Here is an 18,867-nt window from a genome sequence, read left to right on the forward strand (position 1 = left end):
TCCAGTTAGTCGCATAGGTTCTTTCTAATAGCCTTTGTGATATAGTTCTCCCTCGCTGGCTCTTTCAGTGTGTTCAGAAGCCTGTCCAGCCGGTCGACAGTGCAGAGGAGGGCACAGACATCAAGGAGCAGAAGCTGCAGGACCAGGCTCAGAGGACACCTGTCCAGATACCTGATGCTTGTCCAAGTGCTCGCAGAGCCAAGCGCATGAAGTGTGAGGTGGGAGCCACAAAGCCTGACTAAAACTGCCCTGAAACCATCAGTACAAGCTTCACTATTCAACAGTTATTTGAAGAATCTCGTAGTTTGACGTTTCAGTTCTCACTTTGTCTGTAGGCTGTCTGTGTGAAGACTGAACCAGGTGAGCCCGGTGATAGCAAGCCAAACCTGAGGCGGAGGATGGGGTCTTTTGTTGTCAAGACAGAACCAGGTTAGACCCACACCCCAGAGCGAAAACAGTTATTCTGTTGATATTCACAACATTAATGCAAACACTTCAACACACTTTGTTTGGAATCATTAAGCATTAATAAACATGTATGAATGTTGTAAGAAGAGTGTTAAGTAGCGATAAGCAGAAATGAATGGTAATTAAACATATATTCAGTAGTTACAAATCCTCCTTTAGCCAAGAAAATAATATTTCTATAGTAACTTAAAAATACCAAATATGGAGTCCATGTATTTTTAAACATTTCCTGTAAAGGATAATCCTCTTCTTGGTCATAGTAACGTTTCTTGTGGCCTTGCAGAGAAAGAGATTCCAATTCTGGTGAAACAGGAACCAGTTGAAACCAAGGAACTAATATTTGAAGCTGACAAAGTTCCCAAGTCACGGTATAAGAAAGTCATGCCTCCAGTTCCTCCAAGTCCAGTAAGTAGACACCAAAAGAGTGTGTGTTTAGTTTAATGCAACATGATGAGAAATCCACCCTAAGTTTTTGTCATTTGACTAAGTTGCTTCCTTTGTCCATTAAATATGTATCATTTTTTGAAGAGCACAAATAACACATAACAAAAAAAATGTGACATTTTAATGCTGAATGTAATTACATAAACTAAAAGATACAATAGCACAAGAAAAGAAGGCAGAAGTAATGTAAGAAGAGAAAAAATGAGGTTTAAAATATCATGCACCATAACTGATCCTTTAAAACTGACAGCATTTCAAAGTATATTTTTAACATGCATGTTAAAATTCTTCATTTTTGTAATAAATATACTGAGTTCTGGTAGATTTCAGTCTATGTAAAAAATGTTTCTCATTTCTATCTGTTTATTTTCGTCTCACTACAAACTGCTCCTGTTGTTATTGCCCAGGTGGATCTGGTTGTTTGTCTGGTGTGTGGCAGTGGGGGAGATGAAGACCGCCTGTTGCTGTGTGATGGCTGTGACGACAGCTACCACACCTTCTGTTTGATCCCTCCTCTGCACGACGTTCCCAGAGGAGACTGGAGGTGCCCCAAGTGTCTGGCTCAGGTGAGATTAAACAGCACAGTCTGGTAACACTTTATAATTACTATCGTTAATACATAGAAAAATGAGCTAAATAGTTTTTCACTGTTAGCAAATATTGAAAAAATACTAAATAATATTAATTATTACTTAATAATTCTTTGTAAACCATCTATAACATCTATAAGGTGGAATGGATGTTTATAAAGCTTCTAAGTAGTGCATAAATACTGTGTAGTCCATCTATAAACATTATTGTTTACTTTTGTTTATTGTAAATGTATTTGTTTTTTAAGCTGTTGCCAGGTTTTATAGTGTTTGTTTTTAAAAGAACATATAAGCAGGTATGTTATCAGTGACGTAAAGACTGTGATCCTGTAGTTTACTTTCACTTTTGCTATCTGTTTGTTTGGCTTAGAAAAACAGTACTGGGTTGGGTTACAGTACAACAAATAAGAAGTAAGATCAGTGTCACTTGTTCTGCAACAAGTGTAACTGCACTAAATACAAGAATCTCTCATCACTAATGAAAATGTGTTACAAAACTACACTAATACTGTAACTACAATTGAAAGTTTCTTAGGTATGGTTATCTTAAACTGTTACTCAAAGTCTGTATAGCTTAACGCTAACATTAAAAGGGAACTAAAATGCGTAGTTCTACATCTGTATTTTGTTTTGGGCTTTTACTGGCTTGTATAGCAGAATTAACAGCTCAAAAAAGTTGTATAACTTCTCTTAGTTTAAGCAATGTAAGGAGTGAGTGGGCTCAAACAGCTCCCATAGCCAAATCGCAAAAAGAACACGACTCCGGTGCAGCCAGTGTATTCCCAGGGTCGGTTTTAAAGGTTCTCCTTCCGGGAGCCAGCTCTAATGTCTGGCAGACTTTTGCTACCTGCAAAGCTCAGAATAATTTGATTTCACTTCTCTTTGCCACTCTTTACTTTAGTATGGACCTTCTAAATACACCCATGTATTTTTAATGCCAAATCAGAGCCAAAATATGGTGGAACTGAACAGTCTTCTGGGTGGAAATCAGAAAAAGAAATCATGTGTGAACGTCACACCTTTAGGAGGCAGGGCTGGCTTTTACCACAGGCCACCAGAGGGGTGCCAAAGAAATATAAAAAATATTTTTAATTCTTTGTTATCTAATTTTGAAACACTGCTTACACCATTAAGCATCTGATACTCAGAGGAGACCTCAGGCAGGATGCTCTGCTGGGGGCTGACTCATATAACCTGCTGCTTCACTGATATAAAATGGTGTTTAGTTTGAGTTTTAGATATATAACAGCTGCAGCAGTGTACATAGTAAGTGAGTTTCAGTGATAACGTACAGGTGACAGTACCTCTAAATTGCAGTTACTCCAATGTTTTGTTGCCTTTGAAGTTAATGGCTGTTTAAATCTGGCCTAGACTGTTCATGGTCGCATCATCTCTCCAGGTGTCAGTTGTAAGTGTAGTGTGAAGTTTGTCAAAATGTCAGAGCAAGAGGAAAATTAAAATAATAAAACACCCAATCAAGTTGGAAATGGCTTTTAAGATGTGTATGTGCTGAAGGTTGGAGATCGATCTCCTCAGGTGTTGGCATTATAACAGTCTGCAACCTGAGTGCCACCCTTGAATCCCTTTACCACTGAGTGAAATATCAAATCTGAAACCAAGTGGGGATGCTTCCACCTGTGCCCCATTGCTCATCTGCAGCTTTCACTTTCCTCTACTGTTGCTGAAAGTTCTGAGTCTTTGAAGCTGCCAATTTGGCTCTCTAGACTGCAGACTCTAGGAGACAGGCTTCTATGTTCAGGCTCCAACACTATTGATCTAAGGGTTTCGGGGACCCTGTGTTGTTGACGTAATTAGTCGTTTTTGGACAGACATGGTAATAGTGGAGCTTGCTTGATTGGTCATGCCAGAGGCCACTTTCAATAGTGAGATACCGAGTGAGGTTTGAAAGAGAACTGCTTTAAAAAAAAAAATGCTTTAAAAGGTTTGCTCACTTTTTCTCCAAGATCGTTTTTTTACCTCCTGGAAGTTCATTCATTCTCCCACAGATTCAATTTCAGAATTCTCAGAGTTTTACCTATATGTTTTTAATTATGTAGTTATAGAATAGGTTTTTGGCATCATAATTCCATAAATAATTGTGTATAAATTAAAAACCACACACACAAAAGCTAACCGTGTCAATATCTTTGAAAGGCTTTTTTAAATTTGCCCACAGGAATGCAACAAGCCTCATGAGGCGTTCGGGTTTGAACAGGCATACAGAGACTATTCCCTGCGTGCATTTGGCCAAATGGCAGATGCCTTTAAATCTGATTACTTCAACATGCCAGTTCATGTAAGTAGATATGGTCCAAACATAAACATACTGCTCTATGTCAGTCTGAGTATTTTAAATTCAATTACCTCTCACTTCTTTGTTACAGATGGTGCCCACAGAGCTGGTAGAGAAAGAGTTTTGGCGTTTGGTTGGAGCCATTGATGAGGACGTTACTGTAGAGTATGGAGCAGATATCGCCTCGAAGGAGTTTGGGAGTGGATTCCCTATTCCAAATGGAAAATTTAAGGTTTCTCCAGCAGATGAGGTAAATGTCTAAATAAGCAATATAAAACCTTGCATACATCTGTTGAATCATGTTTTGTAAACTAAGAAGTACAAGCATTGCACTGTAATTCCTGCTATTGACCTGGGTATGCCGTTCCCCACGCAGAAATACCTCAAATGTGGCTGGAACCTCAACAACCTGGCGATGATGAACCCGTCTGTACTGACTCATGTAACAGCTGACATCTGTGGGATGACGCTGCCGTGGCTTTATGTTGGCATGTGCTTCTCCTCTTTCTGCTGGCACATCGAGGATCACTGGAGCTACTCCATCAATTACCTGCACTGGTATACAAAAAAAGTTTCTTGTATAGGTTTATTATTGCTTGAGCTCCTAAAATCAAATACATTTTATTTGCACCTCACTTTTGGCCAGCAGGAGTGAAGTCTTTTCTATTTTATTCATTTCAAGGGGGGAACCCAAAACCTGGTATGGTGCTCCTGGTTTTGCTGCCGAGCAGCTGGAGGACGTTATGAAGAAACTGGCCCCAGAGCTTTTTGAGTCTCAACCTGACCTGCTCCACCAGCTGGTCACTATCATGAACCCCAACACCCTGATGGACTATGGAGTCCCAGTTCGTAGTCTTTTTCACATCCTGTGTAGTCTACATCTGTATATGTAGTCAGTGTCTGTTATGAAGTGGATATACAGATAAAACTTGATTATTTCTCACAGGATTTTCTCTGCTCTCCACTTTGCTTCAGATTTACAGAACAAACCAGTGTGCTGGTGAGTTTGTCATCACATTTCCTAGAGCTTATCACAGTGGCTTCAATCAGGGCTTCAACTTCGCTGAGGCGGTCAACTTCTGCACAGTGGACTGGGTATTTAATCCCTTTATTTTCGCTGTTCTAAACAGCATCTCTTTTTTGTTTGGAAAAAGTATTTAAAACACTTTTTCTAATATAATTTTATGTGAAAGTAGAAGATGTGAATGAATAACAAGGTCATTTTTTTATTTTTAGTATGAAAGATTTTCATTGATTGAGTACAAAAAAAATGCCAGCTTATTTTAGTAGTACTGCTTTACAGCTTGATTTATAGTTCTGTATAAAATCTACACTTTACCTGATCTGCAGCTTCCCAGAAAAGTATTTACGCATCACAGCAACACACATTTTTAACCACTGTTATAACAACTGCTTTAAGTCTTATAAAAACAGAGGTCATGTTAACTGAATGTGTGAAATCTGAAAGCTGCCCATCCCTTTAACAGGTTAAAACACCGATGGTGAAACTGTAAAATGGTACTAGGAGCACTGGTGTGTTTCTAAATTCAAACAAACACAGTAGAATCCTTCATGATGGTATTCAATGGCACCTGTTAGCAATAGGTGCAGAAGGATCACATATTGTGGGATTTCCTCTCAGTAAAGTGAGTTCTCACAGAATTAGAGAATATGTAAACTATCTAGAAGGCTGTGTGGCATGATAGCATGCAGGAGAAAGAAAGACAATCGCAAGAGAGAATGAAGCACCAGTGATGGCTGTAGAGTCCATGAACACCAGCGCAATGTGCAGAGAAGACTTTTAGTAGCTTTAGTTCAAGTCTCTGTGAGAAATTTTCCCATGAAGCAGGTAGGAAAAAAAATCATGCTGAGGGCAGAGAAAAGCAGACACAAATACCAACAACAGCCTATGCCACAGGCTCTTTGGGATTCAGTGCAGGACTATAAATAAAGCTTAAGCTGCTTTATTGGGTCATGCATCAGTATTTAGATTACCTCCAGTATTTTCATAGTGTTATGCAAAGGCTGTTACTATGAACTGGAGAGAAATGTGGAGCGGCAGTTTATATTAAAAGTAAATTATATTATATCTGTTCACCCAAAAAAGATCATGTTGCTTTTTTAAAATTAGTTTTCTTTTGTAAAGTAGCCACAAGTTGAAATAAATTCATTTTAGTATCACAGGAGAGTAAGAAAAGCTGAAAATATTTACATTAGGCTGACATTTTTTTGTTCTTCTTTACACACTTACTCAAAACTACTGCTGACTAATTTCTCTTCTGCTATTGCTCCATCACCAATTACACACATAACTTTCTTTTGCTCCTTTCTCTTCTACCAGATGCCTCTTGGCAGACAGTGTGTTGACCACTACCGCATGCTGCATCGGTACAACGTGTTTTCGCATGATGAGATGGTGTGCAACATGGCCACAAAAGCAGATACACTCAGCGTGGTTCTGGCCTCAGCCGTGCACAAGGACATGGTCGCCATGATCCGAGAAGAGGAGGAGCTGAGAGAGAAAGTGAAGAAAATGGTACAGCATCTTTCAACAACTCGTGTAGACATAATGACAGAGTTGCATAGTGTGTAGACTATTTTTTAATAAATAAATACAGGTTTATTTTTCATATCACTAGTTTAAAATTGCTTTTTTGTTTTGGCCTCGCAGAAATGTGTAAAAATGTGCCACTAAGCTTTATTGGCCAGCTGTGAAAGTAGCATACATGTTTTAAAAAAGTGCAAAGAGGTGTTGTGTTTAAACACACACTGCATCACCTAATGCATTTGTTGGTATCTCACACCTTCAGGGAGCGATGCACCACCAGGAGGCAAAGTACGATCACCTCCAGGATGACGAGCGGCAATGTTTCAAGTGCAAGACTACCTGCTACCTGTCTGCCCTCACCTGTCCCTGTACCCCCGGAGTATTGGTCTGTCTGTACCACATCAACAACCTCTGCTCCTGCCCCGTCACCAACTACACAGTGAAGTAAGTCCCACTGATTATTTTTTAGTATTAAACTACAGAAAACTGTGGTTCTTCTGATTTGTGCATCTTATTAAAAAAATCAATCATTTTGCTTTGCTGCTACAGTTACAGATACACACTGGACGACCTGGTTTTGATGATGAATTCTGTGAAGCAGCGATCTGAGCTGTATGATGAATGGGCCTCCCGTGTAACAGAGACTCTAGAGGCCAAACTCGAAAAAAAGAAAGGTAAGCAGCAAAGGACCAAACAGATGGTTTCACGTGTTTAAGTAAAATAACCAGTGTTTCCTTGCACCTAATTTCAGAAAATGAAACTATATTCAAATTTAAAACCAATGTTTTGAAGTTGCAGTAGACAACCTCCTTCCATGGTGCTGTAATAAAGACTGCACTACTTTCCATTTTAAAACATTAGCTTATACTCGACTGAGTAAGCAGTAATAATAGCATCTGAATCTCGCTTTCTATCATCTTTTTAGCCACCTCTACCATCCTCCTCCTTTTTCTTTTTCCATTTCCACATTTAATGTGGTTATTCTAGCATCAACCGTTTCAGTTATCTGGCCACAGCTATGGATCATTACAGCCCAAAACAAAAGCACTATGTTCAGTTTAGCAAACAAGTCATCATTTGGCAAGGAGATTTCATACCTGCTGGAAGAGACGATGGCACAGTTAAAGTGAAGTTTATGGACAGCCCATGTAAATGCAGACGGTTTCATTTATTCTGTAGCTACTATGTTTTGCAAAAGTAGAAAAATACACATCTACACCAAAACAGGGCAGGTGCTGAGCTGAAAACAAGCCAGCAAAGATTGTAAAAAAGTTGATGGATGTATGTTTAAGACTCGTATTAAAAAGGATTGCTTTGCCTGCCAATCTGTAAATAGTCAGTAATATAATTTTGCTCGTCTTTTATCTCAGAAAGTAGAGCACTGATGAAAACCTTGTTAGTAGAAGATTGTCAGCTTTCCTGAGTAGATGTGAGAAATCCATTCATTTTACTCAAACATGTATCCAAACCTTATTAACTACCTCAGTTTCAGATCGTAAAATTTCCTACTCATCAAATTAATACAGCTGTTGTACACTTGACAAACTGCACAGTTTGTCACGTGTGACGCGTCCACCACCAGCTGCAGTCTGCGTACTGTGAGTTTGGTGTTCTTGTTTATTATGGCACAGCAGCAGGATCCCCTCTTCATCTGCCTGCCTCAGCATCCCTCCTCTCCATGTATTTTAGGCTCAAACTGGGAAAAGTGTCACTCTGTAGGAAGTGTAATCGACCTCCTGTTTAGACTCCTCAGCATGGTGTTAACTGTTTGACGTTTATTTTTAAAAGTGCCACTAGTTTAATTAAATTTCGTTTACTGAAGAGGCTGTCACACTGTTCTTGGGAGCTATAGACAGCAGAGCAAAAATAGTTTACAAAACTTGCAAATGAGAGCTCTACGGCTTTTTCTCGTTATCTTAATTAAGACGCTTTAATAGGAGAAACATGTAGCAAATCAAAGTGGTAACCAGCAGGGCTGAAAAAAGAAGCCAGTGCATAAGAGCCAAAACTGCCCCCAATCCCCCAAAACTCCCACATTAAAAGGACCAATGAAAAGACTTAAAAATTAAAATAAATGTTTACAGCTTTTTAAAAAAATAATTGTTTGGAAATTGTTTGGGATTGTCTGTTTGGGATTCTCCAGTGATTAAAAACTGTTGGTAGATGAAGTTTTGAGTAGGTGTACCAGGCAGCTGTAGCCAACTGAAGTCTGCTAGAGTCCACCTGTGCTAAATGGAGTCACTGAACAAAACTGCCGTTTGTGTCTTTTGAAGCATTTTAATCAGGTAAATAGAAATTTGTCCAACTACTTTATTAGTCTGTTACTTAGTACCAATTGGAAGATATCTGAGTTTGTGCATTGCAGTCGTACAGTTGCTCATCCAAATATGCTCACTTCTGGTTTCAGAAAGCTCAAAACAAACGTGTGCCACTGCGTTTGCATTTTGACTAACAAAGCTGTGTTTGCACACACTGTTAAAACACACACTGGGCGAGACATCTTGAATGAATGATGTTGGACATTGACAGCCCCCTTTCTATTGGCCAAGTGGGGAGTCATCACTGCATATATTGCTCTAATATTAAGTTGCTCTGCAGCTGCACTGCGATTAGAAATAATGTGTTTCGAGCTCAGAGTCAAGGTCAGCATTTCCTGTGTGAGTGTCTGTGCATTCAGAATGTTTTTGGCCTTTATTGGATGGTCCAGTATAGAGTACACAGTAGTGGGAAGACAGTGAGGGGGGGCTGACACACTGAAAACAACCCAACACAGTAAAGACACAAGACATGTGTTACAGCTCAACCAGGTGAGCTTTAGTGGCGTCCCCTGTGCATACAGTGGTTTGCAGACCTAGGATCAGGTGTTAGAGGTATTTACTTTCATTCTGGGGCAGCTTGTTTGCGCTGCTATAAGTCCTTTAGTTAAACCCTTGGGACAGAGAACACAAAAGTCACAACAGGCAAAGAACTTGTATATGATGAAGTGAGTCAATATGCTAAAAACAATGAAAATGCTTCACTGCCACCTTTGTTTTTGCCTTTCATGGTGCTTTTGTTCACCTTTCTTCCTCTTTGCTGAGTTCCTGTTCTATCTTGCCCCAACCTTTTAACCAGTCATTCATGCTACACAAAGCACATATCACTGTTATATCGTGAGTGCCTCATCGCAGTCCAGACCCGGGCCAGTATAACATAACACACAAAAAGAAGTACCCCGAGTTTTGTTCCTGTTTTTGATATTAGATTAGAAGATATTAGAATCACACTCAATAATCATAATAAGCTGTTGGACTAAGTGATTCTATATAAAGTCAATAAAGAAATGAAATCCTAAAATCCTTCTACCAATGACTCCGCTCCATTGTCACTGTCAGCAAAGTAATTCCTCAAAGAGCTCCTGGAAGCAATTAACCTAAGACTCAGTTAAGTCAATAGTGGTGTAAGTTATAAGATAAAAGTATTTATTACTCTTTGCAGCGCCAGTGCCATGTTCAGCAAAAACAATAAAAAAGAGGTTGCTGCAGTAAGTCATCAGTTGCTCAGCAACATGTTGGGTTATTTAAGCTGCAAATGTGTTAGACTATGATTAAGCTGCTCTTGTCTCCTCAGGCCTGCCAGTCTTTCGCACCCTCCTTGCTGAGTCAGACTCCAAGCTGTTCCCTGACAACGACCTGCTGCGTCGGCTTCGTTTGGTCACACAAGATGCTGAGAAGTGCGCGTCTGTGGCACAGCAGCTGTTGAATGGCAAGAAGCAGACCAGGTAACATTAATATGCGATGTCACCCAGGCTTATGCATTACTTCTCACACATTCTTCTTGTTGAATAGTAATGGCGCCTTAATGAGGGTGATTTCTTCACTCATGGACACAGGTATCGGTGTGGAAGTGGGAAGTCACGGAGCCAGCTGACTGTGGAGGAGCTGAGTTCATTTGTGCGGCAGCTGTATAACCTCTCCTGCAGTCTCCCTCAGGCGCCCCTGTTGAAGGTAAACTGAGGAGAAGAAATTTGCTTTTACCAAAGTAAAATTTCATTTCTTTAATTTTAAGTCACATTGTGCAGCTTTTGTTATTTGTGCAGTTTCTGTCCTGCGTTGCTTGTATTTAAAAATATGGCAGTGTGATTGGCACTAAGGCCACTGCTAAATGAGACAGTTTTATGCCTCACAGGTGAACCACAAAGTGTGGTGTCAGTGAAGGGAGGTAAATGTTGGAATAGCTTATTAATGACAATAAAGTAGACCTCTGCGTAACACGTTAGATCTGTGATCAGTTTTTTCTGAACTTTATGTGATGTATTGTTTTTATTTGTGTGTTTTTATGTGTTTTGTGTTACATGTCTTTTCTGTATTGCATAGTTTGATGTGACCTGCTTGAGGACTACAGATGTAAATTAGTGGTTTTCTTACAATCTTACACGTTTACGTCTTATTTTTTACGTCAATGTCCACTAACATGCACTTTCCCTGTTAAATAAATAAAAATGCACTACTTGATCTGATTTGAAGACATTTTTCAACTTCTTGTATTTTCCATCTTCAGGAACTCTTAAATCGCATTGAAGACTTCCAGCAGCACAGCGAGAAGGTCCTGGCAGATGAACTTCCCAGTGTTGCTGAGATCCAGAGCCTTTTGGACGTCAGCTTCGACTTCGACGTGGACCTGCCTGAGCTGCCGCGCCTGAGAGTGAGGCTGGAGCAAGCACGATGGCTGGAGGGGGTGCAACAGGCCAGCGCTCAGCCTGCTACCCTGACTCTGGAGACCATGAGGAGGCTCATCGACCAGGGAGTCGGATTAGCACCTCATCCGTCAGTGGAGAAAGCCATGGCACGACTTCAGGAGCAGCTCACTATGTCTGAGCACTGGGAGGACAAGGCGAGCAGTCTTCTTAAAGCCAGGTGAGGGCAGCACCGATTAGTCCATGATAAAGTTTGCATCATAGCCACAGGATAGGAGCTTCCAAAACAGCAACAAGGACATATTATGGTAGCTTGTCATGCTCTGAGTTTAATCCAAAAGAAAACCAGATGATTTCTAAGATGTTATTCTGCTTCTTAGCTTTAACTCTGTGTCCAGGTATTTGCACTGATTGTAACTGAATAATGTAATATTACGTCAGTGCTCCTGATTTTGCTTCATTTTAATTACAGCTAGTGCAAAATGCTGCTGCTAGAATATTCAACAAGACCAACAAAAAGTGAGCATCATGTTTAGTTCTGCCCTCATTCCCTTGGTACTCAGTGCTGTCCAGTATTAACTGTCATTAGTGCTTTTCAGAAGCTTTTAATGGCATGGCTGTCAGGAATGCGCATTTACTCTCACCATTATCAGGCAAACTAATCTCCAATCAGGACTTAAATATCAGTATTTTTAAAAAAAGTTTTGTGTTTCCTCATCATGCTTAGTCCACTGCAGCTTTGAATTTGGGGTTTTCACAGAATTTGAGATAGTGTTTGAAAAAGATTTCAGATGTTTGACAATTAAAATATTATTTAATGTAAATAAGTTTGGTTTTCAAAATAACATAAGCTTTATGTTTTATGCAATTTTATGCAATAAAACCTGTATGTACAGAACATTTTTGAAAGTGTTTGTGGTAAAATAAATATTTAGAAAGCTTGTGAACGAAGTGTCATGGCATTTCTTGGTATGGATAATATAGATAACATGGACCTGATGCAAATATTGTGCCAATGTTTACAACCTATGGTGCGTCATTTGTGTTTTTCTACCCACCAGACCACCACACTCCATAGAGACCCTTAGTGCTGCTGCTGAGAAGGCATCTAGCATCCCTGCCTACCTCCCAAACTGCCTTCTCCTGAAAGACACCATCAGAAAAGCCCAAGAGTGGCTGCAAGAAGCTGAGGAGCTTCAGGTTAGCAGAAATTTTAAGAATGGTTGGACTATTAGGAAATATGATATTATTATATGTTATTTTGATAGGGTGTGACTTAAAAACAATTGTGATGGTGTTTATAACGATTGAGAGTTCTCCTGTCATGAAAACTTGTTAGTAACTTATTGCCAGTTTAAAGGAAGTGCGTGAGGTTACTGCAACAAAGAGGCTGTTCTTAGAGGCGTATAAAAGACAGCAGGAAGGCAGTGAAACTGTGTCACTCACATTTGTGACCAAAAATAGAGGCGTCTGGGGTGTAAAAAGTGTGAAGGGGTGTGTGAGTAAAAACTATTTTTAGATTCAGCCTCCGTGTTTCACAGCAGCAGTGAAGGTGACGCTGTCGTAGTTATTTTGAGGCTGGAGCCTCTCCACTCTGACCCACACACGCAGTGAGAGGAAAGAGGCGGTGCAGTGAAAACAGGGGGAAAAGAAAGTCAACAATTACTGTAACTACAATCGAAATCTCTGAGTGGAAAAGTCCAAAACGACTCATGTATTGTATCTTTTTGCCTGATCCCATCCTCTGCTGATTTATTTTATACAGCAACTATATAGCATACTGAAAAAAAGTGCTGGCTTACGTATTGTATGTTTTGCCGTGCCTTTCAGTGTCTGGCACAATAATAACATGCAGGGTTGAGTGTAAACAGGAGCACAACTTCCTTTATTTGAAGGCTTTAGTTTTTAATTATTCTTCAGAATATTTTTTTAGAATAATTAATTCTTTGTGTTATTATAACTATTAAGCTATTCAGTAGTATATAACTTAATGAAAATTATTAGTTGTTTTTTTAAGGACCAGTAAAATGTAAACGAGGCCAACATAACTGGTCAGCTGGTTCAGGGTATCAGTGGGGCAAAAAAAGCGTGTTACACTAAAATAATCTTCTTGATTCAGGTCAGCGGCTGCATCCCGATGGTGGACACCCTCTCTGACATGGTGCTACGAGGACAAGCCATTCAAGTCCACCTGGAGCCTTTAGACAGGCTGGAGTCTCTCATGGCACAAGTGCAGGAATGGAAAGAATCAGCAGCAGCAACTTTCCTTCAGAAAGACTCAAGCCTCACCTTGCTGGAGGTAAAATTAAATTAGATTTAAAAGGATTTTTAGGACATTTTGAAATATTATCTGCTGAGGTTAAAACCTGGCAGGCAGAAAATGTTTGACTTGTCCGATCCTTCCTGTTTCTACTTCTCTTTGTGTGGAGAGAGTTGAGCTTGTGTTTAATGAATTTGAATACTGTATATGTATACTGTATTGGATTCTCTGGAAACAAAGAAAACATTTGAAGATGTTTTTTATGGGATCTTACCCAATAAACTGTATTAGACAAAACAGTTAGTCACCAAAACTATTGCCAAACTTCTACGTGAAAATCATTTATTTCCATCAAATTCAGGCTTCGTTGTAGTGTCTGGCACAATAATAACATGCAGGGTTAAGTGTAAACAGGAGCACAATTTCCTTTATTTTAAGGCTCGGTGCAGATAAAATCCCTGTGTCAAAGGCAGAGGTTGTTAGTTTTAGGTCCTGTTAGTCCAGGAGACTCACAAGGCTTTTGTTCTCTGCAGGTTCTTTGTCCCCGATGTGAAGTTGGAAACGTCGGTTCTCCAAAGAGGAAGGCAAAGAAAGGAAAGGAATCACCTAAAAGTAACAAAAAGAAAACTTCGAGGTTCAATACGCTCAGCGATGTGGAAAAAGCGCTTTCAGAGACCACGGATTCTACCTCTGCAGTAAGTATTCAAAGAGCTATTCCCTGAGACACGTGTGCTTCAAAAGAATAAAGTTTGCTGAGTTACCTGATTTTGACGTTTTGGTGGTCAGATCCTGATGACGAGAAGTAGTTTTGAGCGGAAGGAAAGTCTTGTCTTTTCAGGTTGTTGCAGGAAAAGCTTAACTGCATATAGAAGGGTGCTTGGGATGTGTGTTGAGCAGTCAAACTTGATAAGGGGCACAATGCTGAACAGGGTGATAACAGTCAATTTAAGAAAAAAACTAACTTTTATTCAAACATTCGCTGTAATATTATGATAACACAGTAATTATTTGCTTAATCACTGCGGTAGAGATCTGACTGCTGAAATTCATCAGGAAAAATACTGAGTATGTTTTATTCAACAGATGGCAACTCTTGAGGAGCTGTGGGTGAGGGAGATGGAGGCTTTCTCTAATCTCAGGGCAGCAAATGAGTCAAAGCTCCTTCCCACGGCAGACTGCATGGACCTGAGGGTGTGTTTCTGTCAGAGGGCGCCCATGGGTGCGATGCTACAGTGCGAACTCTGCAGGGATGCCTTCCACAGCGTGTGCGTCAGAGACCCGTCAGATCCCTGCAAAACACAGCCATGGCTTTGTCCGCAGTGCCAGCGGTCAGAAAAGCCCCCCTTCAGCAAAGTCCTCTCTCTGCTGGCATCACTGCGGCACATCGGGGTGCGCCTTCCGGAGGGTGATGCACTGCACTATCTGATGGAGAGGACAGTAAACTGGCAGCAGCGAGCGCAGGAGGTTTCACAGGCATGTAACCTACCAGAACTCGAAGAGAGGCCAGGAACTCCTCCCACTCTCACCCGCTGGGTTTCAGGCAGTGACAACCCTCAGAGCAACACTCAGGTCACTCCTCATCTCTTTGTGCCACTTTTTAAGCAGTTAATTTTTTGCAAATGTTAATTGGTAATGATGGGGAACAATTCTCTCCCCAACTCTGCTAAATGAAAATGTACGTCTGCAACAGAGAGTTAGATTTTCTCCACATGACACAATAAACCAGTTCCCTTACAAAACCATTTTAAGATTTTGGTTCAGGATCAGGTTTTTACAGCTTTTCCAAGCATTTCGTACAAAACAGAAGGAGCTAACAGAAGGAGATATATTAGTATATTAGTATAAATCATCTGGCAGGTGTAAAAAAATAAAATAAAATAATGAAGGAGGAGAAATGCACCATTAAAGGGTGCTGTGAGATGTAATAAAAAGATGATAGGTGTCTTAGAAGCTGCAGAAATGACACAAATCTGATTCATATGTAGAGCTCAGTTCCAGCCCTCTTTAAAGCTTAAAGAGTTGTTTTTATTATCACCTACCTGCGTGTGTTAACATCGGAGTTTGATGGTTTTGATACAGGCTCCTTGTTTGACTCCAGAGTGGAATAGGACAAGCCATGCTCAGACCGTCTTCTACACCGAGCAGAGATGCATACCGCTGCACGGTCAGTGTCCTGAGCCACTTCATGAAGACATGACTCGCAGTTTTTCTGTCGTTTCAGATTGTCACATTTTAGATTTTGCGTGTTTATGTTGCAGGTTTGAGTCGGGACCTGGAAGAGCTGATGGTGGAGGGGCTCCTTCTGCAGGTGTCTTTGCCAGAGGTGCAGAGCCTCTACCTTGTCTTATTGGACAGAGCCAGCAGCCAGCAAACAAACCCATGCATGTCACCACCACAGGAGGAGCCCACAGACTGTGAGAAACACATGCAGTTTAACTCTCAGGGAACAAATCTGCCACTGAACCAGGTACAAGCCAAACCAATAAAGGAACCATTTCACATCCTGAACACTGCAGCGCCAGTTTCATCGTGCTGATTTTATTTTCAGGATGGTGCCAAAGGTGCAAGCAGCTCAGAAAAGAAGGTGAAGCGGCATCTGGAGAGAGACAGCTCAGATGGAGAGCGCAGAGCGAAGGACAAAAAGCACTCTCACAAGAGACAAAAGATGAATAAAAAGAATCCACAGCGCAGGCAAACCTCGACCTCGTCCTCCCCGCGCTCCAACTTCTCCCAGTCTGACGACTCTGATGAGGAAATGGCTGTGTGTCCAGCAGAGAGGTGTCAGCTGCCAGAGGGAGATGAGGTGAGAAAGACCTCTGACAGGAGCCACATAAATGGATTTAGTCTGCAGAGGACAGGCTAAGGTTACTTTACTGTCTTCCATATGAGGACCTCATCTCCGGTCAGGAAACTGCTGCTTCAAAAACAAGACGAGCTGTAATCTTTATTTTTATCTAAAGAATTGATCGTGAACAGCAAACACCAGCGCTCCCAGACAAACCTGTGCAAAAACTCTGTGCTGTAGGTTTCTGGTGAATGACATTTTAATATTTCATTTTATTAACATAAAGCCTTCACATAAATGTGTTGGCGGGTTATGGGTGAGATTTTTGGAGCCAAAAGTGACCCCTTAACAACGTCACAGAGGGGGTCTGTACCTCACAGCAGGAATTAATATTAGTCAGATCAACAAAAAAAGGCACCCCCCACAGCGGAGATATTCAAGTCAGGCATTCAAATTAGCAGAGTCGAGCCCGAGGAGGGTTGATCAGCTAAAGCTGTGTCGGGACATCTGTCAGTCAAACTGGCCAAACCTCAAACTCCAGTTTCCAGGTGGATGAGTTTTAAAAAACACAGGGAGGTGGTGTAATGATGGTGGAAACTATCCTCCCCCTCCAGCTATGCTGTTCCCGTGACTTTGAGTTTGAAGGATTTCCAATTTTGTAAGACAAACAAACTAAATAACAACAACATCATGAAGTAGAACATAGCCATCATCTCTTGGAGGACACATTTAACTTTAAATATATGTTAGATTCTCCTGTTGATCCCTTGATTGAATATGTGTGACAGGTCTATCATAAACAGGACGGAGGGGAATTTTTTCAGGATAAACGCAAACTAAAACTTTCCTCCGGATTAACTGAATTTTTCAATGAATATCCGACTGCAGACTAACTCTAAATCTTTATTAGATTTTTTCCATTGATGGCATAGGTGGTACCTTGTTTGGTCGAGCTTGTAAATTGTTTTGCTGCTCTCCATGAAAACACAGGTGGTGTTGGTGAACATTGTGGAGCATATAGCTTTTGGAAGTGTAGACCTGTTGTTTAGCTGTGATGTTGACTGACTTGTGTGTTTCTGCAGGTGAATTGGGTCCAGTGTGACGGCAGCTGCAATCAGTGGTTTCACCAAGTGTGCGTCGGCGTTACGGCAGAAATGGCCGAGAAGGAGGACTACATTTGCGTCACGTGTACACTGAACGACGGGCGCGTAAGAAAGTAAAGATGTCATTCTGAAGGGAGGCGTGTCTTCAGTCTGGAGGGTCACTGACCCCGTACCCCTCTTCACCCCCTCGTCCCGTCTGTCTAACCCTTTTGTAACAACGGTGCTATCTCCTCTTTGACATGTTGTCCAGAACTATAATGTTTAGTTATTTTTTTGTATTTTTACATATATATATTATATATATTTCCTCCTTCTTATGAATTGTTTGTGGTTGTCTAAATGAAAAAAAGAAAAACACAGGATGTGAAGTCTGCTGCATGGCATCCCGTTACATCGACGCAAAGGAGTCTTACACCATGAACCCCCCTCCCCCCCGGTAAAGAGAATTAATCAAGGGTTAATATTATCTTCTTTAAAACTTTCTTGCATGTTAAACCAGAGCTAAGGGGACAGAAGTCGAGGTTTTCACCCCCCAAAAAATGACTTTTTTTTTCTTTGAAATCCAGTGTTTAGTACATGCATCTTAATATAATTATTCCCATTTTTTGTTTTGTAGAATAGTTTTATTTATCTGAGCAATAATTTTTGTCTGAATCGACTTAAATGGCTTTGATCTCGGCTGAGTTGTGTTTTAGCGATGATGGTGTGATGTACAGAAAGCTACTGGGTTACGTGTCTGGGTTACGGAGAAACACTGCGGCACGCCAAAGGAAAAAGAGGCTGCTAGGCTGGGCAGATCCTCGCCTTGTAACCCATCACGGGAAACAGCAGGAAGGACCTGGAGTAGCTGAAGATGTTACAAGTTTATATTGTGGAATAAAGCCCTTTTGTTCTATGGATATGCCTTGTCCTTTCACTTCAATGTAGTAAAAACAAAAAAACACTGCCTGTCCTCCAAAACAGGATTTAAATACGCTGTTCAGACAGTGGTCATACAAGTTTACCCATCAGAGATCACAGTGACTAACTATTCTAAAAACCAGATTTTTAAAATGTAATAATCATTAAACCCTGATAATGCTGATTTTTATTACTTCATCATGAAACAAATTTTACAATAAACATTTATGATCCCCAGTTATATTTATCTTTGAAGCCAGACAATAAAGACCTGAATGATCCGTAAACACGGAGTCTAACCAGATGCTGACGTCAATAATTTAATATCATTTTCCGGATTGTGGTTACACTACTTAAGAAACAGTGTAAATTAGAGTATTTTTACTGTTTATTTATTAGTATTTATTGTTTATCAAAGGGTCTGAATCCTCTACCAAAAAAAAATATTGTTCTGAATGATCGCAGTGCGGAAACAGGCGAGATTGCTTCAGTTTTCTGTCTGACAGTAATGATAACATTCGGTGGTTCTGCGATCTCACTGGTAGGTGACAGAGATGGTGGGGTGTGGACAACCAGGAGGAAAACATAAAATCTGAATCTACAGAGCTTATATTTATGTTTTATTTTTACAGAAATTCAATTTTGAAACCTTTTAATTATCAATAATTGATCAACATTTTTATCTTTTGAAGTCGGGCCTGTCAAAACAAGTTTGAGAACCCAATTTTTCATTCTGTGTAACGCAGAATAAAATTTCAGTTATTTTCAGTGTTTAATAATTTAATAGGATGCTAATCTTTA

The 18,867-nt window shown here is 40.4% G+C and overlaps 1 protein-coding gene across 2 annotated transcripts in view; it reads left to right on the forward strand.

The window, feature by feature from the left end:
- kdm5bb (lysine demethylase 5Bb) overlaps positions 1 to 18,065 on the forward strand; it is a 25,631-nt gene extending 7,566 nt beyond the window's left edge. For both annotated transcript variants that reach the window (XM_085442822.1, XM_085442823.1), the window contains 23 exons: positions 69 to 218; positions 336 to 429; positions 752 to 873; positions 1,320 to 1,478; positions 3,679 to 3,798; positions 3,887 to 4,045; positions 4,172 to 4,353; positions 4,478 to 4,640; positions 4,771 to 4,890; positions 6,137 to 6,331; positions 6,606 to 6,787; positions 6,893 to 7,017; positions 9,953 to 10,103; positions 10,215 to 10,329; positions 10,883 to 11,238; positions 12,080 to 12,218; positions 13,138 to 13,317; positions 13,812 to 13,973; positions 14,362 to 14,847; positions 15,358 to 15,442; positions 15,537 to 15,745; positions 15,827 to 16,081; positions 17,146 to 18,065. In XM_085442822.1, coding sequence (XP_085298948.1) covers positions 69 to 218; positions 336 to 429; positions 752 to 873; positions 1,320 to 1,478; positions 3,679 to 3,798; positions 3,887 to 4,045; positions 4,172 to 4,353; positions 4,478 to 4,640; positions 4,771 to 4,890; positions 6,137 to 6,331; positions 6,606 to 6,787; positions 6,893 to 7,017; positions 9,953 to 10,103; positions 10,215 to 10,329; positions 10,883 to 11,238; positions 12,080 to 12,218; positions 13,138 to 13,317; positions 13,812 to 13,973; positions 14,362 to 14,847; positions 15,358 to 15,442; positions 15,537 to 15,745; positions 15,827 to 16,081; positions 17,146 to 17,283 — 4,047 coding nt within the window. In that variant the 3' untranslated portion in view covers positions 17,284 to 18,065. The remainder of the gene's footprint in view (positions 1 to 68; positions 219 to 335; positions 430 to 751; positions 874 to 1,319; positions 1,479 to 3,678; positions 3,799 to 3,886; positions 4,046 to 4,171; positions 4,354 to 4,477; positions 4,641 to 4,770; positions 4,891 to 6,136; positions 6,332 to 6,605; positions 6,788 to 6,892; positions 7,018 to 9,952; positions 10,104 to 10,214; positions 10,330 to 10,882; positions 11,239 to 12,079; positions 12,219 to 13,137; positions 13,318 to 13,811; positions 13,974 to 14,361; positions 14,848 to 15,357; positions 15,443 to 15,536; positions 15,746 to 15,826; positions 16,082 to 17,145) is intronic.
- The last annotated feature ends 802 nt before the right edge of the window (positions 18,066 to 18,867 follow it).

Source organism: Copadichromis virginalis, linkage group LG20 (genome assembly GCF_057382275.1).
Source record: "Copadichromis virginalis isolate Kocher_CV1m ecotype Utaka linkage group LG20, C_Virginalis_male_GT1.1, whole genome shotgun sequence".
NCBI classification, from domain to species: domain Eukaryota; kingdom Metazoa; phylum Chordata; class Actinopteri; order Cichliformes; family Cichlidae; genus Copadichromis; species Copadichromis virginalis.